The sequence below is a fragment of the Apus apus genome, chromosome 6 (assembly GCF_020740795.1).
Source record: "Apus apus isolate bApuApu2 chromosome 6, bApuApu2.pri.cur, whole genome shotgun sequence".
NCBI classification, from domain to species: domain Eukaryota; kingdom Metazoa; phylum Chordata; class Aves; order Apodiformes; family Apodidae; genus Apus; species Apus apus.
In genome coordinates this window covers 38959027-38975880 of record NC_067287.1, presented here as the reverse complement: position 1 = coordinate 38975880, position 16854 = coordinate 38959027, and the positions used below count along the sequence as shown (strand labels likewise).

General features: G+C 51.3%; 1 protein-coding gene across 3 annotated transcripts in view; it reads right to left on the bottom strand.

Annotated features, from left to right (window-relative positions):
* Positions 1-3979: 3979 nt before the first annotated feature.
* The window catches only part of SLX9 (SLX9 ribosome biogenesis factor), a 57515-nt gene continuing 44640 nt past the window's right edge, over positions 3980-16854 (bottom strand). For 2 of the 3 annotated variants that reach the window (XM_051623383.1, XM_051623385.1), the window contains exons 4-6: positions 13239-13392; positions 8005-8073; positions 5036-5647 (exon numbers count right to left, since the gene is read on the bottom strand). In XM_051623383.1, coding sequence (XP_051479343.1) covers positions 5521-5647; positions 8005-8073; positions 13239-13392 — 350 coding nt within the window. In that variant the 3' untranslated portion in view covers positions 5036-5520. Of the gene's footprint in view, positions 4150-5035; positions 5648-8004; positions 8074-13238; positions 13393-16854 lie in introns of those variants that run through there. The other variant, XM_051623384.1, reaches the window with a different exon arrangement.

Below are 16854 nucleotides of genomic sequence, written 5' to 3'. Positions count from 1 at the left end.
AATGGAGATAAGGGTGAACCAATTAACCAGGCTTTATGTGGATTTCCAAATGGCATGTGGCAATGCTCTTAAGTGCTTAAAGAATGTCCAAAAGCTCTTAAAGAAACTGAGCTTCTGTGGGATAAGAGGTAGAGACCTCCTGGGATTAGTAACTGCTTTAAGGTCAGGAAGTGAAAAGCAGGGGCAGGACAGCAGGACTGTACCTCTCAGGGCACTGAGGGCACACTGGTGGAGCCCCTGAGCCATCCTGCACGTCCCTGAGCACTCTGGAACAGGCAAGGTGACGACACGTCCTGGCAGGATGGCCACCAAGGGCAGTAAAATCCACACAGGCTATGGTGAAATCCATGCTTCAGGGCAGGGACACGTGGCTCTGTGCTCAGCAGTGAAAGCTTCATCATCAGGTGATTCACCTTGCCCCTCTCTTGTGCAACACAGTGGATGAAAGGAGGAGTTGCTGGTGTCAATCTCATCTACTTCCATTTGAATTCCCATGCAGTTGCATTTCCTCGGGTTCCCTGCAGCTGCTCCTGCTACATCTGCAGGAATCCACCTTGGGTTGGTTTCAGATATACCCACGCTGCAGATAAATGGCAGAAGAAACAGGTACGAGTGTGCAAGCAGCTTCAGAAAGTGTGGGAAATGCAAGGATCAGCCAGGGAAGAGAGCACCTGTGGGTAAAGGGCTCGCTGCACTTGCTTGAGCATGAAAAGGGAGGAGTGGCAGAAGGTCACTGGGTCTCTGCTCTGCCACCCATGTTTGGTTCTTCCCATGTCCCTCCTGGGCTGGAAGGAGCATAAGTCACTGCAGCTGGAACCCTCTGGAGCTCCCTGAGTAGTGGGCCAGCCATGCTGCCTGCAGTGGGAACGTCACGGACCATCTTCATGGCTGGAGAAGCCTGTTGTCTGTGCCAGTTGCCAGGCTGAGCACCTCCTGGGCAAGCTGCCCCGGGCAGGGCAGGCAGGGGCAGGGATGGGGGAAGGAAGTTCAGCACTACTTGTACTCAGAGGAAATCACCGTATTCCTTGTGCCCCAAGGGTCTCAGTTTCCATGAGCCAGGGTGCTTCCCAGGAAGCCAACCTGTACCTGGTGGGACCAGCCAGGCACTCCAGGTCACAGGGAGGTGGGCAGGACCTGGGCTGTAGCAAGGACAGCCATGATCAGGCTGTGTCCCAGCCCTGTGGGCTGGGCTGTGACTCAGCTCATGGAGCAGCTGCCCCTGCTCACAGCCCATCCTGGGAACCCGTGAGGCTGGGGAGAGTGAGGAGTTCAGGCCTTTTTCATGAGCAGGGAGACACCTCCTCATCCCCAGATAGCAACACTACAGACACACCCCTAAGTGACTCTGCAGAGGTTCAAGGTGTGACGTGCTCCTGGGGACAGCCTGACCCGGGCTGTGGTGAAGAGACACAGGGGAAGGGAGCCAGCCCCAGGCACACCCTGGCCAGGCAGCAGAGAAGAGCAACCATCCTGCAGCAGAGACTCCCAGTATTCCTACTGCTCCTCGTCATTCCCACCGACACACCATGTACTGGGTGAGGAACACAGCTGAGGGCTGGAGATGCACCAGACCAAAGCATGACCAAGGTGTTCTTGACAGCTGGTGGAAAGGAGAACCTGGGAGTCATCTCAAGGAGCCCATGGCAGCCCCACTGCTCCCAGCCAGCAGTTGGCATGAGCTGTCCCAAACAGCTTCCCTGTCAGACATCCAGGTGTTTCTCCTCAGCACACCAAGAGAAGGCTTCACTCCCATGACTGCTGCTCACGCTGCACGGGTGAAAGGCAAGGTTTTAGGGATGCAAGTGCAGACTGCTCATACAGCCAGAGTCTCCCTGCCAGAGTCCTGGGATCGCTCCACAGGCTCAGGAAGCCTCAGGAGAAAGCAAATGAATCTGTCATGCTCCCATTCCTCTCCCCTGCAAACCAGAGCTGGCAGGGAGGCGGTGCCGACGGCAGCCCTGCTGTCACCCGAAAAAAGGCACCACCAGCACCTGCCTACACCCTGCCATGATGGTACTGCCTCTGATTTCTCCACGTCAGCCCAACACTCCAGCCCAGAACATTTCCTGACAAAGCCAGTTTGACTAAAGCAGCATGGATTAGCTGGGTTTTGCAGCTCAGTGCAGACTGTATTTACCAGGAAGGTCTAAGTACACTCGGCGGGCAGGAGGGGCCAGACTTCCAGGGATGGGTTCCCAGTCATGGGCCACCTGACAACGTGCTGGTACAGCAGCAGGCTGCCAGTTGGGTGCCAGCTTGGTACTCAGCCTGGTGCAAAAACAGGGAGCAAAATTCCCAGTTGCAAAACCCCCACAAACCTGGGGCTCCACTGGGCTCCCTGCCTGTCCCCAGCCAGCCAGCTTCACCCTGCCAGCACCTGGAACACGTTTGTGCCTCAGTGCTGGAGCTGGCAGGGGTTATGCTGGCAAAAGCCATCATACATGCTTAGCCCTAGGAAAAAAAAGAAAGCCACGGGGCAATGCAGCTCAAAGCTTCAACCAGTGTGTAAGCAAAAGTACCTCTGCCCATCCTAAGTCACATTTAGCAGATGTGAAGGGGATGGGGGGGACTCACTTGCACAAAGTCTGTAAGGAAAACTTTGCAGGAAACGGAAGGAAGGTGGAGGGAGCCTGTGTACTCACACCAGGGACTTCCTTGGGTTAAATGAAGGGTCAGGGCCTCACCATGCCTTTCTGAGACAAGCTGCTCCAGCAGAAACAAAGCTTGACGGGCCATGGAGAGATGTGGCCGTTCCAAAAGCTGTTACAAAACCCACCACTTTACAACTTGTGAACCAGAGACACTACCCATGAGCTGCTGGTAAAGGAGAATCCCCCTCCACCCACGGCTTTGGGTGCTTTGTTTGTAGCAGAAAATATCTGCTGGTATCACCAGATGGACAGGATACCTAAGCTTCTGCTTTCAGACACAGTTCTGGGAACAGCCTTCAAGGGCAAAATCACCAACAAGAAATAAAACAGCTGTGAAAAGTAGCCCCAGATTTTTCCAGTCCAGAGTTTGCAGCTCATTCCCTGCTCACTCACTTCTTGCTAAGTCTAGAGCTGCCGGGTCGGGCCCCCGCTCTCCCCTCTGGCACCACTTCTCCTTACAGTTTGGAAGCTATTTTTTCCCACCCTGCTATCTAAAACAAAAATAAATTGGCATGAAAGCTTTTATCATCCTGAAAACATGCCAACTGCGAAGGCGACTCTGTGTCTCAGACGCCTGTTTCCTGGCAGATTTTAAGTCCTTTGCTCAACTGCTGGGATGGCGGGGGCAGGAGGTGCCTGCAGCAGCAGGCTGTGAACTGTCGTTCCAAACAGTCACATGTTGAGCTGTTGCTGAAGACCCAGGAGACCAGCATTTTCAAACAGAGGGCTAAGGAGCTAGACAGGCAGCCAAGTGCTGGCGTTGGCCCATCCGAGGTAGGGGAAAGGTGTGATGGTGCTCGTGTGAGGCTGTGTGTGTGGGGATGGAGGGTCACCAGCAGGGGTACAGCTGCCACGGGCACTGCTGAGCAGGGTCTCCTGGCTCAACACCTCTGCCTCATCAGTCACCCTTTCACTTCCAGGGCAAGGAGGCCTCAGTTCTGCTGGCTCCCAGTGGTCTGAAGGGAAAGGATGGGACCCAGCCGCCAGGCTGAGCAGGCAGGACGTGCTGGGTGGCCCTGCTGTTGGTGTCCTAACTTCCAGTGTCCAGCCCTCACCATCATCACCACAGCTGGCAACCTAAAGGTGCTGGGAAGTCCACATGCAGGCTGAGATCACAGGGACAGCCCCTGCCTTGATGCCACCCTGAAAGAGCTACACAAACCATAGATCCCTTCGCCCTGGTGATGGCTTTGGGGGCTCCAAAGTGCTCAGAGCTGGTTTTGGACACAGAAATCCCTTTTCCACTCCAGCCCCAAACTGCACGGGCTCTTACCAAAAACTGCACAGGATGAGCAAAGGAGACAGTCCCATCAGGCTTTACTCTTTGAGACAGAAGGTGATCTCCTGGTACGTGACCCACAGCCACCCCAGCCCCTACCTACAACCAGCCCTTCTGCCAGCTGAGGATTGTCCCCAACGTGGCAATTCTGGATAACACGAGCACAGGAAGCGTGGCTGCAGCTGGGGCTGCTGTTCAGAGCCCAAAATCCAACATGACCTAAAAGAAACACAGACATTGGTAAGAGAGCCAGCAGGAACTAACCAGGAGGTGGGAGGTATGTGGAGCTGTTTGACCCCACCAACAGCCCTGCACTGCCAGCTACAAGGCAGGGATTAGAAAAACTGCCTTTCTTCAACAGTGCCAGTCTAGAGGGAGGGGGCAAAAGCAGCATTACTAGTAGGGCAAGAGACAAGTATGATCAAGGTCCCTGCCTCTCCCATTGTGGCTGGTTTTAGGCACCAACTTTGGTTAAGAGCATCTGCAGCTTCCATGCTCTGCCTGGGCATGAGAGTGAATTTCTTCCTTACACGTTTCAGATCCTACTCATAGTTGACCCAAAACAGGCAGGCTGATTTTCTAAGGTTAAGAAGCAACAGAAAATTTTTTGTATGGTTCAAAAGACAGCATTGAGTGTCAAGTTGGGATCATCCCAAATGGCAAACTGCCCTGCCTTCTGTTTTCCCCAGGAAAATTCACTGGAGTTTTCTGAAAATTGGTGCTGGGTCTTAGGAAAGGCCTCCCCCAGCTGCAGTGGTTCCCAAGCCCAAACACATCAATGACCAGCTGAGTCCACAGCCTGCAGCCAGGACACATTTTGGGATGTTTCCTATAGGGCAGGCAAAGCAGGAAGCATGACATAGACCAAAAGTGATCAGTATCCCTCACGGAAAGCACACACTTCCAGGGTAGGAGGAAGGCAAGTCTATGAGTTGGGCATGATCTGCAAGGATTTCATGTGGCTTCTGCTGCGTGCCACAGCATCAGCCCAGCAGCTCACTGAACAGGCTGAAAAAAATACATTCTCTTAAGTCATTTTTCCAGTGATGGGAATAAAGCCATATTTCACTTAGTGTTTAGCAAAACAAGAGCCAGACAAACTCAGTGCTGTGTGAAAGTGTGTTTATTTCAAAGCTAAATTTCCCACATAAAGCAATGTCTCTGAACAGCAGCATTGGCCCTTCCACAGATCTATGACAGCCTTCTGGGCTCCAGGGCTGGGGGTCTTGAACCACCTCCACAGAACAGCAGGGAATCTCTTTTCAGAGTTGTCAGAAAGAGGAGGGGAGCGACAGAAAACAGAGACATTGCCACTGCTCACACAGAGAGAAAAGGTGTCAAGATACTTTGCAGGGATTTTAGCGTCTGCACAACCATCCTGCAGGACACCCTGCTCTCTGCAGGCTGCTTGCCAAAGAGCAGCTGCCATTGTCAGGAGAGAACTGCATTATTCATGCAGACAGAAAACAGGACTGTTGGGTTTACTAATCTGCTGAACTTCTTCCAAGGACTGAAGTGGCTGAGAGGTCATGTCAGTGACGTGCTCCTTCGCACCAGCTCCAGCGGGCACACTGGGTCCCAGCTGCCACCCTAGAGGGGTTTGCCTTCTTCCTCCTGCCTCAGCCTCTGGGAGAGATGCTCTGTGATGGCCATGAGGGGGTTGGCTCTGAACCTGGGATTGGTGATGACCTCATGGAACCGAGCCACTTCCTCCTCTCTGAGGAAAGAAAAGCAACACACAAATGCTGAGTGCCCTGATGCAAAAGGAACTGAGCAGGTAAGAACGTGACTCATGAAGCAGAGGGGTTTTGTACAGATAAAATGATCCTGAGTGTAAACCTCAGAAAGAAGCAGGGCAAGAAATAAACCTAATTTACCCAAGGGCAAAGCTCAAATTGCTGCCAGCTTCATGGGAGCCAGAGACTTGATCTCATGTCACAGAGACAGAAACAATCATGTTAGTGTCCAGCATCTCTTGAAAAACAAAAGGTTTTTAGAGCTTTTCCCTAGTAAATCAGAAACAAGAGACTGTGGGTATCTGGCAAATCATTAAGAATGAAAACAACTTGAGATTGGACTAGCACAAAAGCAGATTCTGCTTTCAAGAGCTTGCCTACTGACTCTCTTTAGTGCTCAACCTAGGGGCTTTGTAATCCTCTTTGCAACACTAGTTAGATACCACGGGAGGAGAGTGGCAGAATTACCTCTGCATGCTTGGACACAGGTGGTTGCTGTGGAAATGGTCTTGTCTTAAACAGCAAACAAGCAAGGAGGAACAAGAACAGAGCAGGAGTATAAAAAATACCCCAACCAACAGTGAATTTTCACCTAAGTCACATCCACTGTTGTCTCCCCATCTCCCTCAGACACTGCCAGGCTCTCCACAGCTCAGCCACACATGTATCCCCATGTTCTCAGCAGCAGCTGTGGATCAGCTCTTCAGCTTGCAGCTAGTTCCCTCCCTAGTCCAGCCCTTCCCTTCAACACCAGTCCTGCCCCTGCCAGAGGAACACAGAGAGAAGCCAAACCTGAAGCTTGGGTTATGGCAACTGGGGTAATAAGCTGAGGCTTAGGGAACCTCCTGTCCTAACTAAGATCCTGGAAAATAAATCTGAAGACCTTCCTCCTAACTTTTTCCCTCCCAAGAAGCAGAGACTTCCCAGGTGACTACCCAGTTCACCTGTCCAGCTCTGTGCAGAGGAGAGGAGAGTGGCCCACAGGGAAACATCAGCTTGCTGATACAGAAGATTGTGGTGGAGTTGCCTATGGGGATTTAGGTCTGTATACAAGGTCCTCCTCAGTGTTCCTCACACATGAGTTCCAGTGCAATGACACACTCACTGGTGGCACTCAAGGCCTCGGGCTCCTGCAATGAGCCAAGGAAGGACTCATCCAGAAAGGCAGAACTGATCAAGAAAGGCCTCTCAACTCCAACCCTGGCCAGTTTCAGACAGAGAAGGGTATTCAGAGTGTGCTGGAGAGCAGTGCTGGGATCTGTAGACTGCCTGACTTCCTCAGCCTCACTTTGGAGTTTAATGGCTCATAACTGACAGAAATCCTGGAAACAGGGATCACAGAAACACAGGCAGATCCAAGTGCTTAGCCCCAAGAGCTGTGCTCAGGGGAGATCATGTTCTTGATGCTTGATGGCAGTATGAAATATCCAGCAGAGGAAAAAGGCATTGCCAGACCAAGTCCAGGAATTACTCAATTATTCAGTGCTTCATTTCACAAGAAAAGGTTTGGCAGATGGACAGCTGTCCTTGCAAGGGACGTGCAGCACCTAAGTTAGCATCTCAGAGGTGTTCTAACCAAAAAGCTGTAGATCCTGATGCTGTGCTGGGTTCCAGGAGCTCTATACAGCTGCAGGAGGCTCTCCTGAAGGGTATCAGCTAGAGCTACGTGGACCTGCTGTCACAGGAGACTCAGCCACAGCTGGATGTTGCAGCTCCAACTCAGCAAGTGGAGACAAGGGATGCACCACTTGAATGGTGACCACATCATCCATGCAGCACAGAGGGACACAGTGAAGACATCCTCACTTGGTACAGCCAGTGGGTCCAGGAGGAAGACAATGCCAGCTGGTGTGGGTTTGTCCTGAAACCCCACAGACCATGCAAAGGAGGCCCAAGCCTTCACTTTCTTTTCAACGAGGCAGGGAAAGCAAACTCTTGAAGGAGCAAGTGAAGTCTTCTGTGTTCTCTTCGCTTCGATTTTACACGAGACAGAAGAAGCATAAGCAGAATGAATCCATTTAGAACTGACTCTGGCAGGGACCCACAAACATCCTGTGCTAGGTAAAGGGGAATATCAAAGCTGCCACTTCTTCTAGGGCCTTCACATGTGCAAGACTGAAACGCTGGAATGGACTGGCTAGAGAAGTTATGTGATCTCCATTCTTGGAGATATTCAAAAGCCATGTGGATGTGGTGCTGGGCAACCAGCTCTAGGTGACCCTGCCTGAGCAGGGGGGTTGCACCAGCTGCCCCAGAGGTGACCTCCAGAGGTCCCTTCCAGTCTCAACCAGTCTGTACTGCTCAGCAGGGACTAGACACTCAGATAATGGGTACTTACAAGAGCCGGTGTTTCTGAGCTTGTTTCATCAGACAGAAGTCTGCTGGCTCTGCCTTTGCTTTTACATGGCTGTGGAGAGAAGAAACAGAAGGAGTGAGTGAGTGTTACAGAGGAGCAGCAATTTAGCAATTGCTGTGGAGATGGAAAGAGTCCAGGGATTCTCCATCTGCCTTCCCAGAAAGTATGGGTAATTGTCCTGCATGGGAATTGTCCTGAAAGGCAATTATTTCCACAGCCAGACAGTAATGGACACACAAACTCCTTCTGCCACACACTGACAAGAGCTGAGGAGTTGGGCTGGACTGGGCAGGAGGTAAATGCACTGAAGAAAAATCAGGTCACTTCATTCCAGAACTGGCCACGAGCTGCCCAGCCCCAGATCACTTTCTGCCATCCCTGACCTGCAGGTCACACTGATTCTGCCACCTAAAGAAAGATCCCACTGAACCTCCCCTCACCAGCAGACACCATCACCTCTGCACATCTCCTGTTCCTTGCTAACAATGCAGAGCTCCAGCACGGGCAGACATCAGCTACAGCCCCATTCCTCAGCAAGAGGAGGGACCTGCCAGCCCTGTGGTGGTGCTACTGGGTGTCATTTATGTTTTGAGACAAAGAGTGGCAATACTCCTTTCTCCCTGAGAACACTTACCCTCGCCAAAGGCACGCCAGTTTAAGTCAGCTGCAGACAGACAAGCTAAAGAGAAAGCACAACAACAGCTTCAGCCTTTGCCACCAAGCACAGGTCCTAAGACCCCTGTGAAGTTAGGAGAGAAGGGAACACAGGATGGTGCACCACGTGCAGCTGAGGAACAGCAGCAAGCACAGATCTGCACTCCCTGCACCCACTTCTTATTCCTGGGCAAAGTCCAAGGAGACCAGAGGTGTAATCCCACCCTGCACAGGATACTGGAAGCACACGGTGCCCGATGCCAAGCAGCAGCAGAGATTTACCACAAAGCCAAGCACTGAGCCCAAGCAAGGGACATGCAGGAAGCACAGCAATTGCTTTTGGGACTGGAAGTGCAGAAAGAGTTTCTGGTAGAACTGGACATTCAGGAAAGAAGAAATTTCTGTTCTTCAGGATTACATAGATGGAGAAGTAAGCAGCAGAGAGAAGTGGGGAAGAGGGTCTGCCTCCAAAGAGCAGCTCCCCTCCAGCTTGCCCTGGGGCTGAGCCCCAGCACACAGCCCCAGGCAGAAAGAGGCTCTGCCCTCCACCCCTCTGCTGGGGCAGGGCTCAAGGAGAATGCTTCCCTCAGGGGTGGGTGCTGGGGCAAGGGCCTCCTCCACCTGATCTGCCTCTGAGACCTTCAGCTTTCTCAAGGAAAACCTGACAGTCCCTCCCTTCCCTTCTCTTCAAAATAGCAGGATCTGGTCTCCTGTTAGCAGAGTTACAGTGACCCCCCTCTTCCTATTTCCCTCTCTGATCCACAACCCTGTCTTTTTATTCTGCATTTCTTCTCCCTGTTCCTCCTTTCCTTCTCCTCCCTGGCCCCATATTCCTTCACCCCACTCACTCTGATCATCCCTTTCTACTCAAACAGCTCCTGCTCCTTCTCCCTATCTCTCCCCATCCTGGCCCACTTTATCTTTCCTCCAGGGAGATCCTGGTGGACCCAAGGTGCTGAGGGCTGCTCTCATCACTGCCCTGACCACATCTGAATTACCCTCAGCCCAGCACAGTGTGCTCCAGTGTCAAAGCTCCCTGCCAACCCAGACAAAGGCGAGGAGGGATGTCAGCCAGCCTCTGCAGCACTCAGGCTGTGCAGCACATGGCAGCCAGGCAGATCAATGCCTGCACGCTGCTCCTGTACCCTCCAGTCCCTCTCAAGGTCACCCCAGCACTGCTGGCATTACACAACAGGCCTGAGCTCATGAGGAACAGCGACCAGCAAGAGCAGACAAACAGCTACAGGGGTTCGAGCAGCTCCTGTCACACTGCTGAGCCCACTGGTACTGCAAGACACAGAGAGAGAAGGAAGCATCTCTGCTCTCTTCATGGCCATTAACTGCTCGACACAGGAAGAATTTCTTGTCTCAGCTTGTCTCGATCCCTCACAGAAGCAGAGAAACCCCTTCTCAGGTTGGATGGCAACCCATGGCCACTGGAGCAGGGGCTCACCAAACCTGTGCGTGCCACCTTGGCTGTCCCTTCAAGCTGAGCAGCTCTGCAGAGGGTGACAATGCTTAAAGGACAATCTTTCTAGAGTAGATCCCAGGCCCTACCAGACCAAGGGCTCAGGAGGCCATGTCTATGGACCAGACTCCTCTGCAGCACACCATGAGAGAGCAGGGCTGCTTCAGGCTGTGCAAGCCCCTCTGCCTTCAGACACCCCACTATTTGAAAGGGCTGGGTGCTTCGGAGGGCTTTTCAGTTCCACACAACAGCTCTGCCCCACTGGTCTGGCAGGTTCAAAGGGCTGCTGCCTGAACTTCACCCACCAAACCACCCACACACAGCCTGCTCACTTGGACCCTGTTAGTAGCCCTGCTTCATTACACTTCATTGCCTTCATTCATTACAAAATGGAATAAAAACCTCACTGTAATGCTCTTTTACCCTGCAGGAGATCAAATTCCTGGAGAATCTAATCTTTTATTAATAATGCTGACAAATCACCAGAGTATTACCCTTCATTTATGTAATGATTCAAATCCTGTAAAAGCCTCCTCTGATTATTTCAAACACTTCTGCACACACATCCTCATGCAGCCCAGGAAGCCACAAGTCAGCAAGGGGAAGAAGAGCACTGTTGCTCCTCCATGCCAGTGCCAAGGGGACTGCTTTTTGGTTGGCATGTCACAGTCAACCTGGGTGACACTGCTCCATGCCAAGCTCCCACCTTCACTGCACTGACTGCAGATGGTACTGGCCAATCCCAAAATTCTCAGCCAGGGCTGGGCTTCTCCACCCTGCTGTGTCACAGCCCTACTGGGCTTTCTAGACACCAGAGCCTTGCAGGCAAAGTAAAAACAGCCCGAGCACGAGCTCAGGTTTCCAGAAGAGAGAAGGGCTGCCACACTCCCACAGGAGGTCTGGGTTTGGAGGGAGTGGGAGCTGACAGTGCTTCTCTGAGGATCTCAGGCTACAGATTCATGCAAGACCACTGAATGCTTCCATGTGTGCCACACATTCCCTGCCATGAAGTGTGCTACAGAAGAGAAGAGTGAGTGCAGTAGCTGGAAGGACCATCTCGACCAGTGTTCTGCCTGCAGCAGATGGCCAGAGAGGGCTAAGACCAAGGCAAGCTTACAGGCACATCCTCTGCAGCATCTGCAGCTCAGAGACCTTGTGCCAGCTGCACTTTATGTACATGGAGTGACCCACCAAACCCTCACTGGGTTTGTCAGGTCTGACCTAAACCCACAGGCTTCCTCCAGCCACAAAATCCTGCAGCACAGAACTGTGCAGAGCAGTCAGCCTTCTGCTTGCACTGGACACATCATCCTTGTCAGCCACCTCTGAGCTTTTTCCAGTTCTACCCTATCTTCTGAGCTGGTCCAGAACTGCAGGCTGCAGTTACATACTGCTGCATACAATGTGTTAGAACTAGACCTGCAGCCAGCTGGAAAAGCAATCCCCAGAGGAAGCGTCCTGCCTGGCCTCCCTCCCCTGTCTGTACTTTCCCCAAGCCACTCTCCTGGACAGGAGGAGCTCAGCCACCGAGGGGGCTGGGGAAAATGATGAGGGGGGAATGACTCCTGAACACAGCTCAGAGGCCTCAGGTGGTCGTGGCACATCCTCACAGGAAGAAGTTCAGGCCCAGGCTAAGCCCTGGTCCCAAACGCTGTCCAAGCAACCCTCAGTGCTCTGCCTGTACTTTTGCTGTTCACCCCCACTGCAAGAGAGAGCAGGCTGGCTGGCTGGCTGCAGGCAGGACAGGAAAAAAAAAAAAAAGGAGAAAAAAATGCTACTCAAGGAACTAGAAGCCAAGTTAAGGAAGGAAATATTTTCCCATGCTTAGATACAAGGTTGGTAGCTGCTGTTTCTCTCAGGAGGGGCTTTCCAGAGGCACAGGGAACTGCCAACTCAACCATGCTCCTCTGTAGGTGGCTGTCCCACCTGGCTCAGAGTTTATTTTTGGGGCATCCAGCACATCACAAGAAGGTTCATGGTATCTCCAGCCTTGACAGGCAACCAAGGAAGAGGGTGCTTTGCCAGACAGCCTCCTTGTCTGTTCTTCAATTCAAATCCTTTCTTACTATGGTCAAAACAAGTTTCTAGTTCCAAGCCCTACTTGAGCAACTGGGGAGGAGGGACAAGCATTTGTGCAGCACACTCAGTGCTTCTGCTCTGAACTGGAGGATGCAAAAAGCAGCTGCAACAGTGCCTAGATGGTCAGGCAATGCACTTATTAAAGAGGAGAAAACCAAAGAGCATCCAGAACCCACCCTTATGGCTAGCTAGGATGGCTGATACACAGGTGTCAGAGGATCAGAAACAACCCCTCTCTTTCAGGACAATAAAGGGAATGGAAAACACCATCTTTCTGCTTCTGTCCACATGCTAAGCAAATGGGGTGAACAAAGAGTCTGGCCAGAGCCTAAAGCTCTGCTCAAAGGGCTAGAACTGCCTCAGGAGAAGGCCTGGAAGGACAGAACAACATGCTGTAACATGCCCTGAGGCTCACATGGGAAGGGAGTAAAAGATCCTTGCAGGCAATACTGTGCTTGGGACTCTGGCTTTCCAGATCCACTCCCCTCTGTCCCAGCAGAGCTGTGAACTGGGACAAGCCATCAACCCCAGCTTTGCCACTTGCAACACAACAATTTTCCCCCATTTTTTTATGCTGCAGATATAACCTCCTAGAAGAGAAAGGAATTTTCTTACTGAGTCAAACATAATTTCCTGATAGCTACGTTGAGGACAATTTTAATCATAAAAAATACACCTCAAGTCCATATTCTAAGGTGACTTCAGCAGCATTAGGCTCTGGACACTTGTGTGTCACTTTTGCAACTCTTGGGACATCTGGCTGCTCCCAGCCTGTCTCATGCCAGGCCTCCTCTGAGCCACACAGTTCTTATCTGTGGATTCAGAAGACACAGTTAAGCTTTTGTCTTGCAGCGAGTGAAGCATGGGAAGGGGTGAAATGGAGTGGAGAATGAGGCCCAGTGCTCCTGACCACTGGCACCAAGCTCGCATGGCCTGTAGCTGCAAGCTGAGCTGAAAGGCACTTCATCCTGCAGGGAGAAGGGAAGTCCCCAGCCCACCCCTAAATGGCACGTACCTCCTGGGTGGCTTCCTGCCCCTGCCACCTGTGGCCAGGTCAGAGAGCTCAGGCAGGGCTTCCATCAGTGGCTGCATGTCTCCCACCACAGGTGTTGCTTTCCTCTTGGCTTCGGCTTTTTGCTTCTGCTTGGCGAGCTTCACGCTCTCTATTTCTGAACCAGAAACAAGACATTACTGCAGGAAAGGGAAGCGTTTGCAAAGAGATAACCCTTGAGCTAAGAAATTCATCAGCTGCTTCACCATCTACAGGAACAACAGGCCAGAAATTATTTAAGCCAGGGAGAGACTGAAAATCCTGCAGCTGGGTCGTTCCCGCCCTCGCTGTGTTTGCTGGTAACTATAAACATCTCTTCTGACATTTGCAGTGGGAGGTGAAATCCCCAGACTGAGTTTGTCTGAACTGCTCCCATCCCTTGCACCGTGGCAGGTGAGACTGTTCATTGCTCACAGCAACGTGGCACAGGAGCCCTGGGGTGTAAAAAAAACCACGCTGAGCTTGCGTGGAACTGAGAGAGAGACCCGTGAGGGGAAGACACAAAGCAAACACAGTCAGCTCCATGTGTGGCACTGAACAGTCACAGCCTCATCTCTGCTTTGCTGTTGGGACAAAACAATGGTCTCCTAGCACAGACAAAAAAGACAAGGCTTCATTTCAGTTGTTTATTTAGTTTGGAGCAAGTCAAGGTCTCACCTCCATGACCCATGCTGGAGCTCAGTCAGATGCTGGATAAAGTGGGCCCTTAGAAAAGCAGGCACAGGGGCAGCTGGTGTTTCCTTGAGACCATGTTTTCCAATCTCCCTGCAGCAGCTCTGAGCAAGGCTGAAGGCACAAAGTTCTACAAACATTACGGCAGGCTCCTTTCTTGCCCATGGGAGGTGGGCATTGAAAGCTACTGGCTTCTGCCTCAGACCTTGAGGTTCCCTAGTGTAGAAATACATCTTGCAGCTGCCCAAACCTTCCAGAGCCAGCAGCTCCAGGGTCTTCTAGTGGGAATAGAAAAGCAGGAGAACATGTTGTCTCCCAGGACAGCCCACAAAAGCCCAGAACTGCTACAGAACTCCAGCTGAGGTCCAAACTGCCCCAGCTTGTCCCTGAAGTTCCCTGGCGATGCCACCAGAAACAGCCAGAGCTCAGTGGGATCCAGGAGCTCCCTTTCCTTCTTCAAAGTGATCACTGGGGCTGCAAACCTGCTGCATTGCCTTGGCACCCACAAGGGGCACCAGTGCCACAGGGCACAGGGTGGGGGACTCCACCTCCTCCATGTGTCCCCAGCAGAGGAACAGGCTTCTGCTTATCGCCTCAAAGAGCACACAGCAAGGATGAGCCTCAGTGCTGAGCTAGAAACTCCTTGCCTGGACAGGATGGAGCCCAGTGCCAGCAGCAGTGGGGCCAAGCTGGTGAAATGAGGAGGCCAAGAGCTTCCAAAGCAGCATGGTGACAGGGCTAAATTGGCACACGTATGTCTGGAGGGAACACAAAAGCAGCCAGTCCCACACTCTGTGGACTGAAGGCAAGATGCCACCTACAGTTCTGGGTCTAATTCTGCTGCCCACATCCAAGAAAGCAGAACTCAGATTCACTGGCTCCCCACTGGCTCCTTCAATTTCTTGGTCTTGTTGGCTCCCCAGCTCAGCTGAAGAGCAACAGTTTTTTGTGAACTGAAATTTTGCTGTACATGGATGTTTGTGACAAATCAGGACTGTAAATGCTTTCTCCTCACAGCAATCCCTGCCAAGAACACAGCTTTCTGTTCTGCATCACTTCTTTTTTTGGTCTGGCTTGATGAAGCTGACTACTTCAGTGCTTTCATAAACAGTGTGTGCTCAAAATTTTCAGACACCTGATTCTGCGCAAACATCCCAAATTCTTTTCCTATGAAGTCTTGTTGGTCTGAGGAGCCATGCGATGTATGTATTTTTAAATGTGCATACTTCTAATGTCTGAAGCATTGCATAATTTTTTTTCCCTCTCTAGTCTCAGGATCCTGAGATGATTTATTGGAATGGAAGAAATCTCCCAAGTTTGCACTACTGGGCTGAACTTTATTTCCCAGGGTCTTGGCATCCAGTGTCACAAAAGCAGCCCTGGGACAAGAAAAAACAACAAACTCTTGGGAAGACTTAGAAAAACAGAGATGTAAAGATAACAACTTCAGCAGCCCAAGCTGGGTTCTCTTTTGGGGGTGAGGGGAGGAAGCAAAGGCTGCGAGACCCACAAAAAACTGGCAGAGTTATCAGATAAAAAGCATCAGGTGAAAATCAATGTGTTTCAGTTGGCTGCAGCTCTTTAAGCTCCCAATCTTAGAATGCCAATTCCATTTAAAAATTGCCACCTCTGGAAACACCTGTTCATTTTGCTCCATCAGCTAATGATAATAATGTTAACAGTTTCTTTACTGATGTTTATATAGGCTCTTTCCAGCTATTCCATTTTTCTCAGGAACAACCTGCACACCTGGTACTAACACTTGCTGACTTTTCTCACAGAAATCCCTGGATATGTACTACCCTTAGCAAAGCATTTGTTGGGAATGCTGGTACTTGCCAACTGGCTGCAAGTTTAGTGGGGGTGTCAAGAGAGACAGCAATTTAGCTACTTCTGTATCTGTAAAGCACTTCCTAAAGTGTAAAGCACTACCTAATATCTTCTAAGACAGAGGTAATTTGGTCTGAAATCTTCTATCTTGTTCTCCCCAAAGTAAAGCCTCTGCAATTTCATTTGCAATTCCTCAGTTTAGTAATTTCAGAGCCAAGAAAGAAGGAAAAAGACCAACTAAGAAGTGTGCTCTTGAGAAAGACAGATGCTACAAAGGCATATCTACATATGCAGGAGAACAGTATTCAGGGAGTGTAGGGATCCTGCTCCTGGGCTTTTGCAAAGTAGCTGACCTCAACTGTGGGAGCAGTGCTGTCACCTAACTGCAGGACCATGCCTGTTTCTTGCAGAAGACACAAGCCCCATGTACCCCTTTTCCTGTGGATTCTGTAATGAAATGCTGCTGAGGACATGCCCTCCTCCATGACAGCTGGCACCAGTCCTGGTCCCAGGGGTGGGAATGCTCAGCTGTCCTCCAGCAGTCCCTTCTTCTGTTCCCACAACAGGACGAGACAAGGAGAGACCCTCAGGAGCACCAAAATTGCAGCTGGCAGGCCAGACATTAGCACAAAGCCATATGTGCTTGGAGTCCAATAGTGACACCAAGGGTTGGAGATGTCAAAGGCACTTGCAAGGTGCTGGTGGGTGATAGGGAGGAGTTTTCCTTCATGCTCGTGGTGTTAAATGATCAGCTTTTTATGTAAGAGGAGACAGAGACACCTTCACTGCAATGGGTGAAATCACAGGTTGATGGGCTTGAGCTCAGAGCTCAGGAGCAGACACCATATGGTGCAGCAGAAAGCCACATCCCTCAGCCCCAAACACAGTTTGCCAGCAAATCTGTTGGCTAAGAAGGTGTTAAGGGAAAGGCCTGTCCCAAGAACAGCTCCAGGTGACAAGGGGGATCCCTCTGCTATACCAAGTGGCACAGCATCATCTCTTACTGCGCTGAGATACTCAAAGCAAAATTACAGACACTTCCCCCAGGAAACAGAAGCCTTTCTGCCATGGGCTGCTT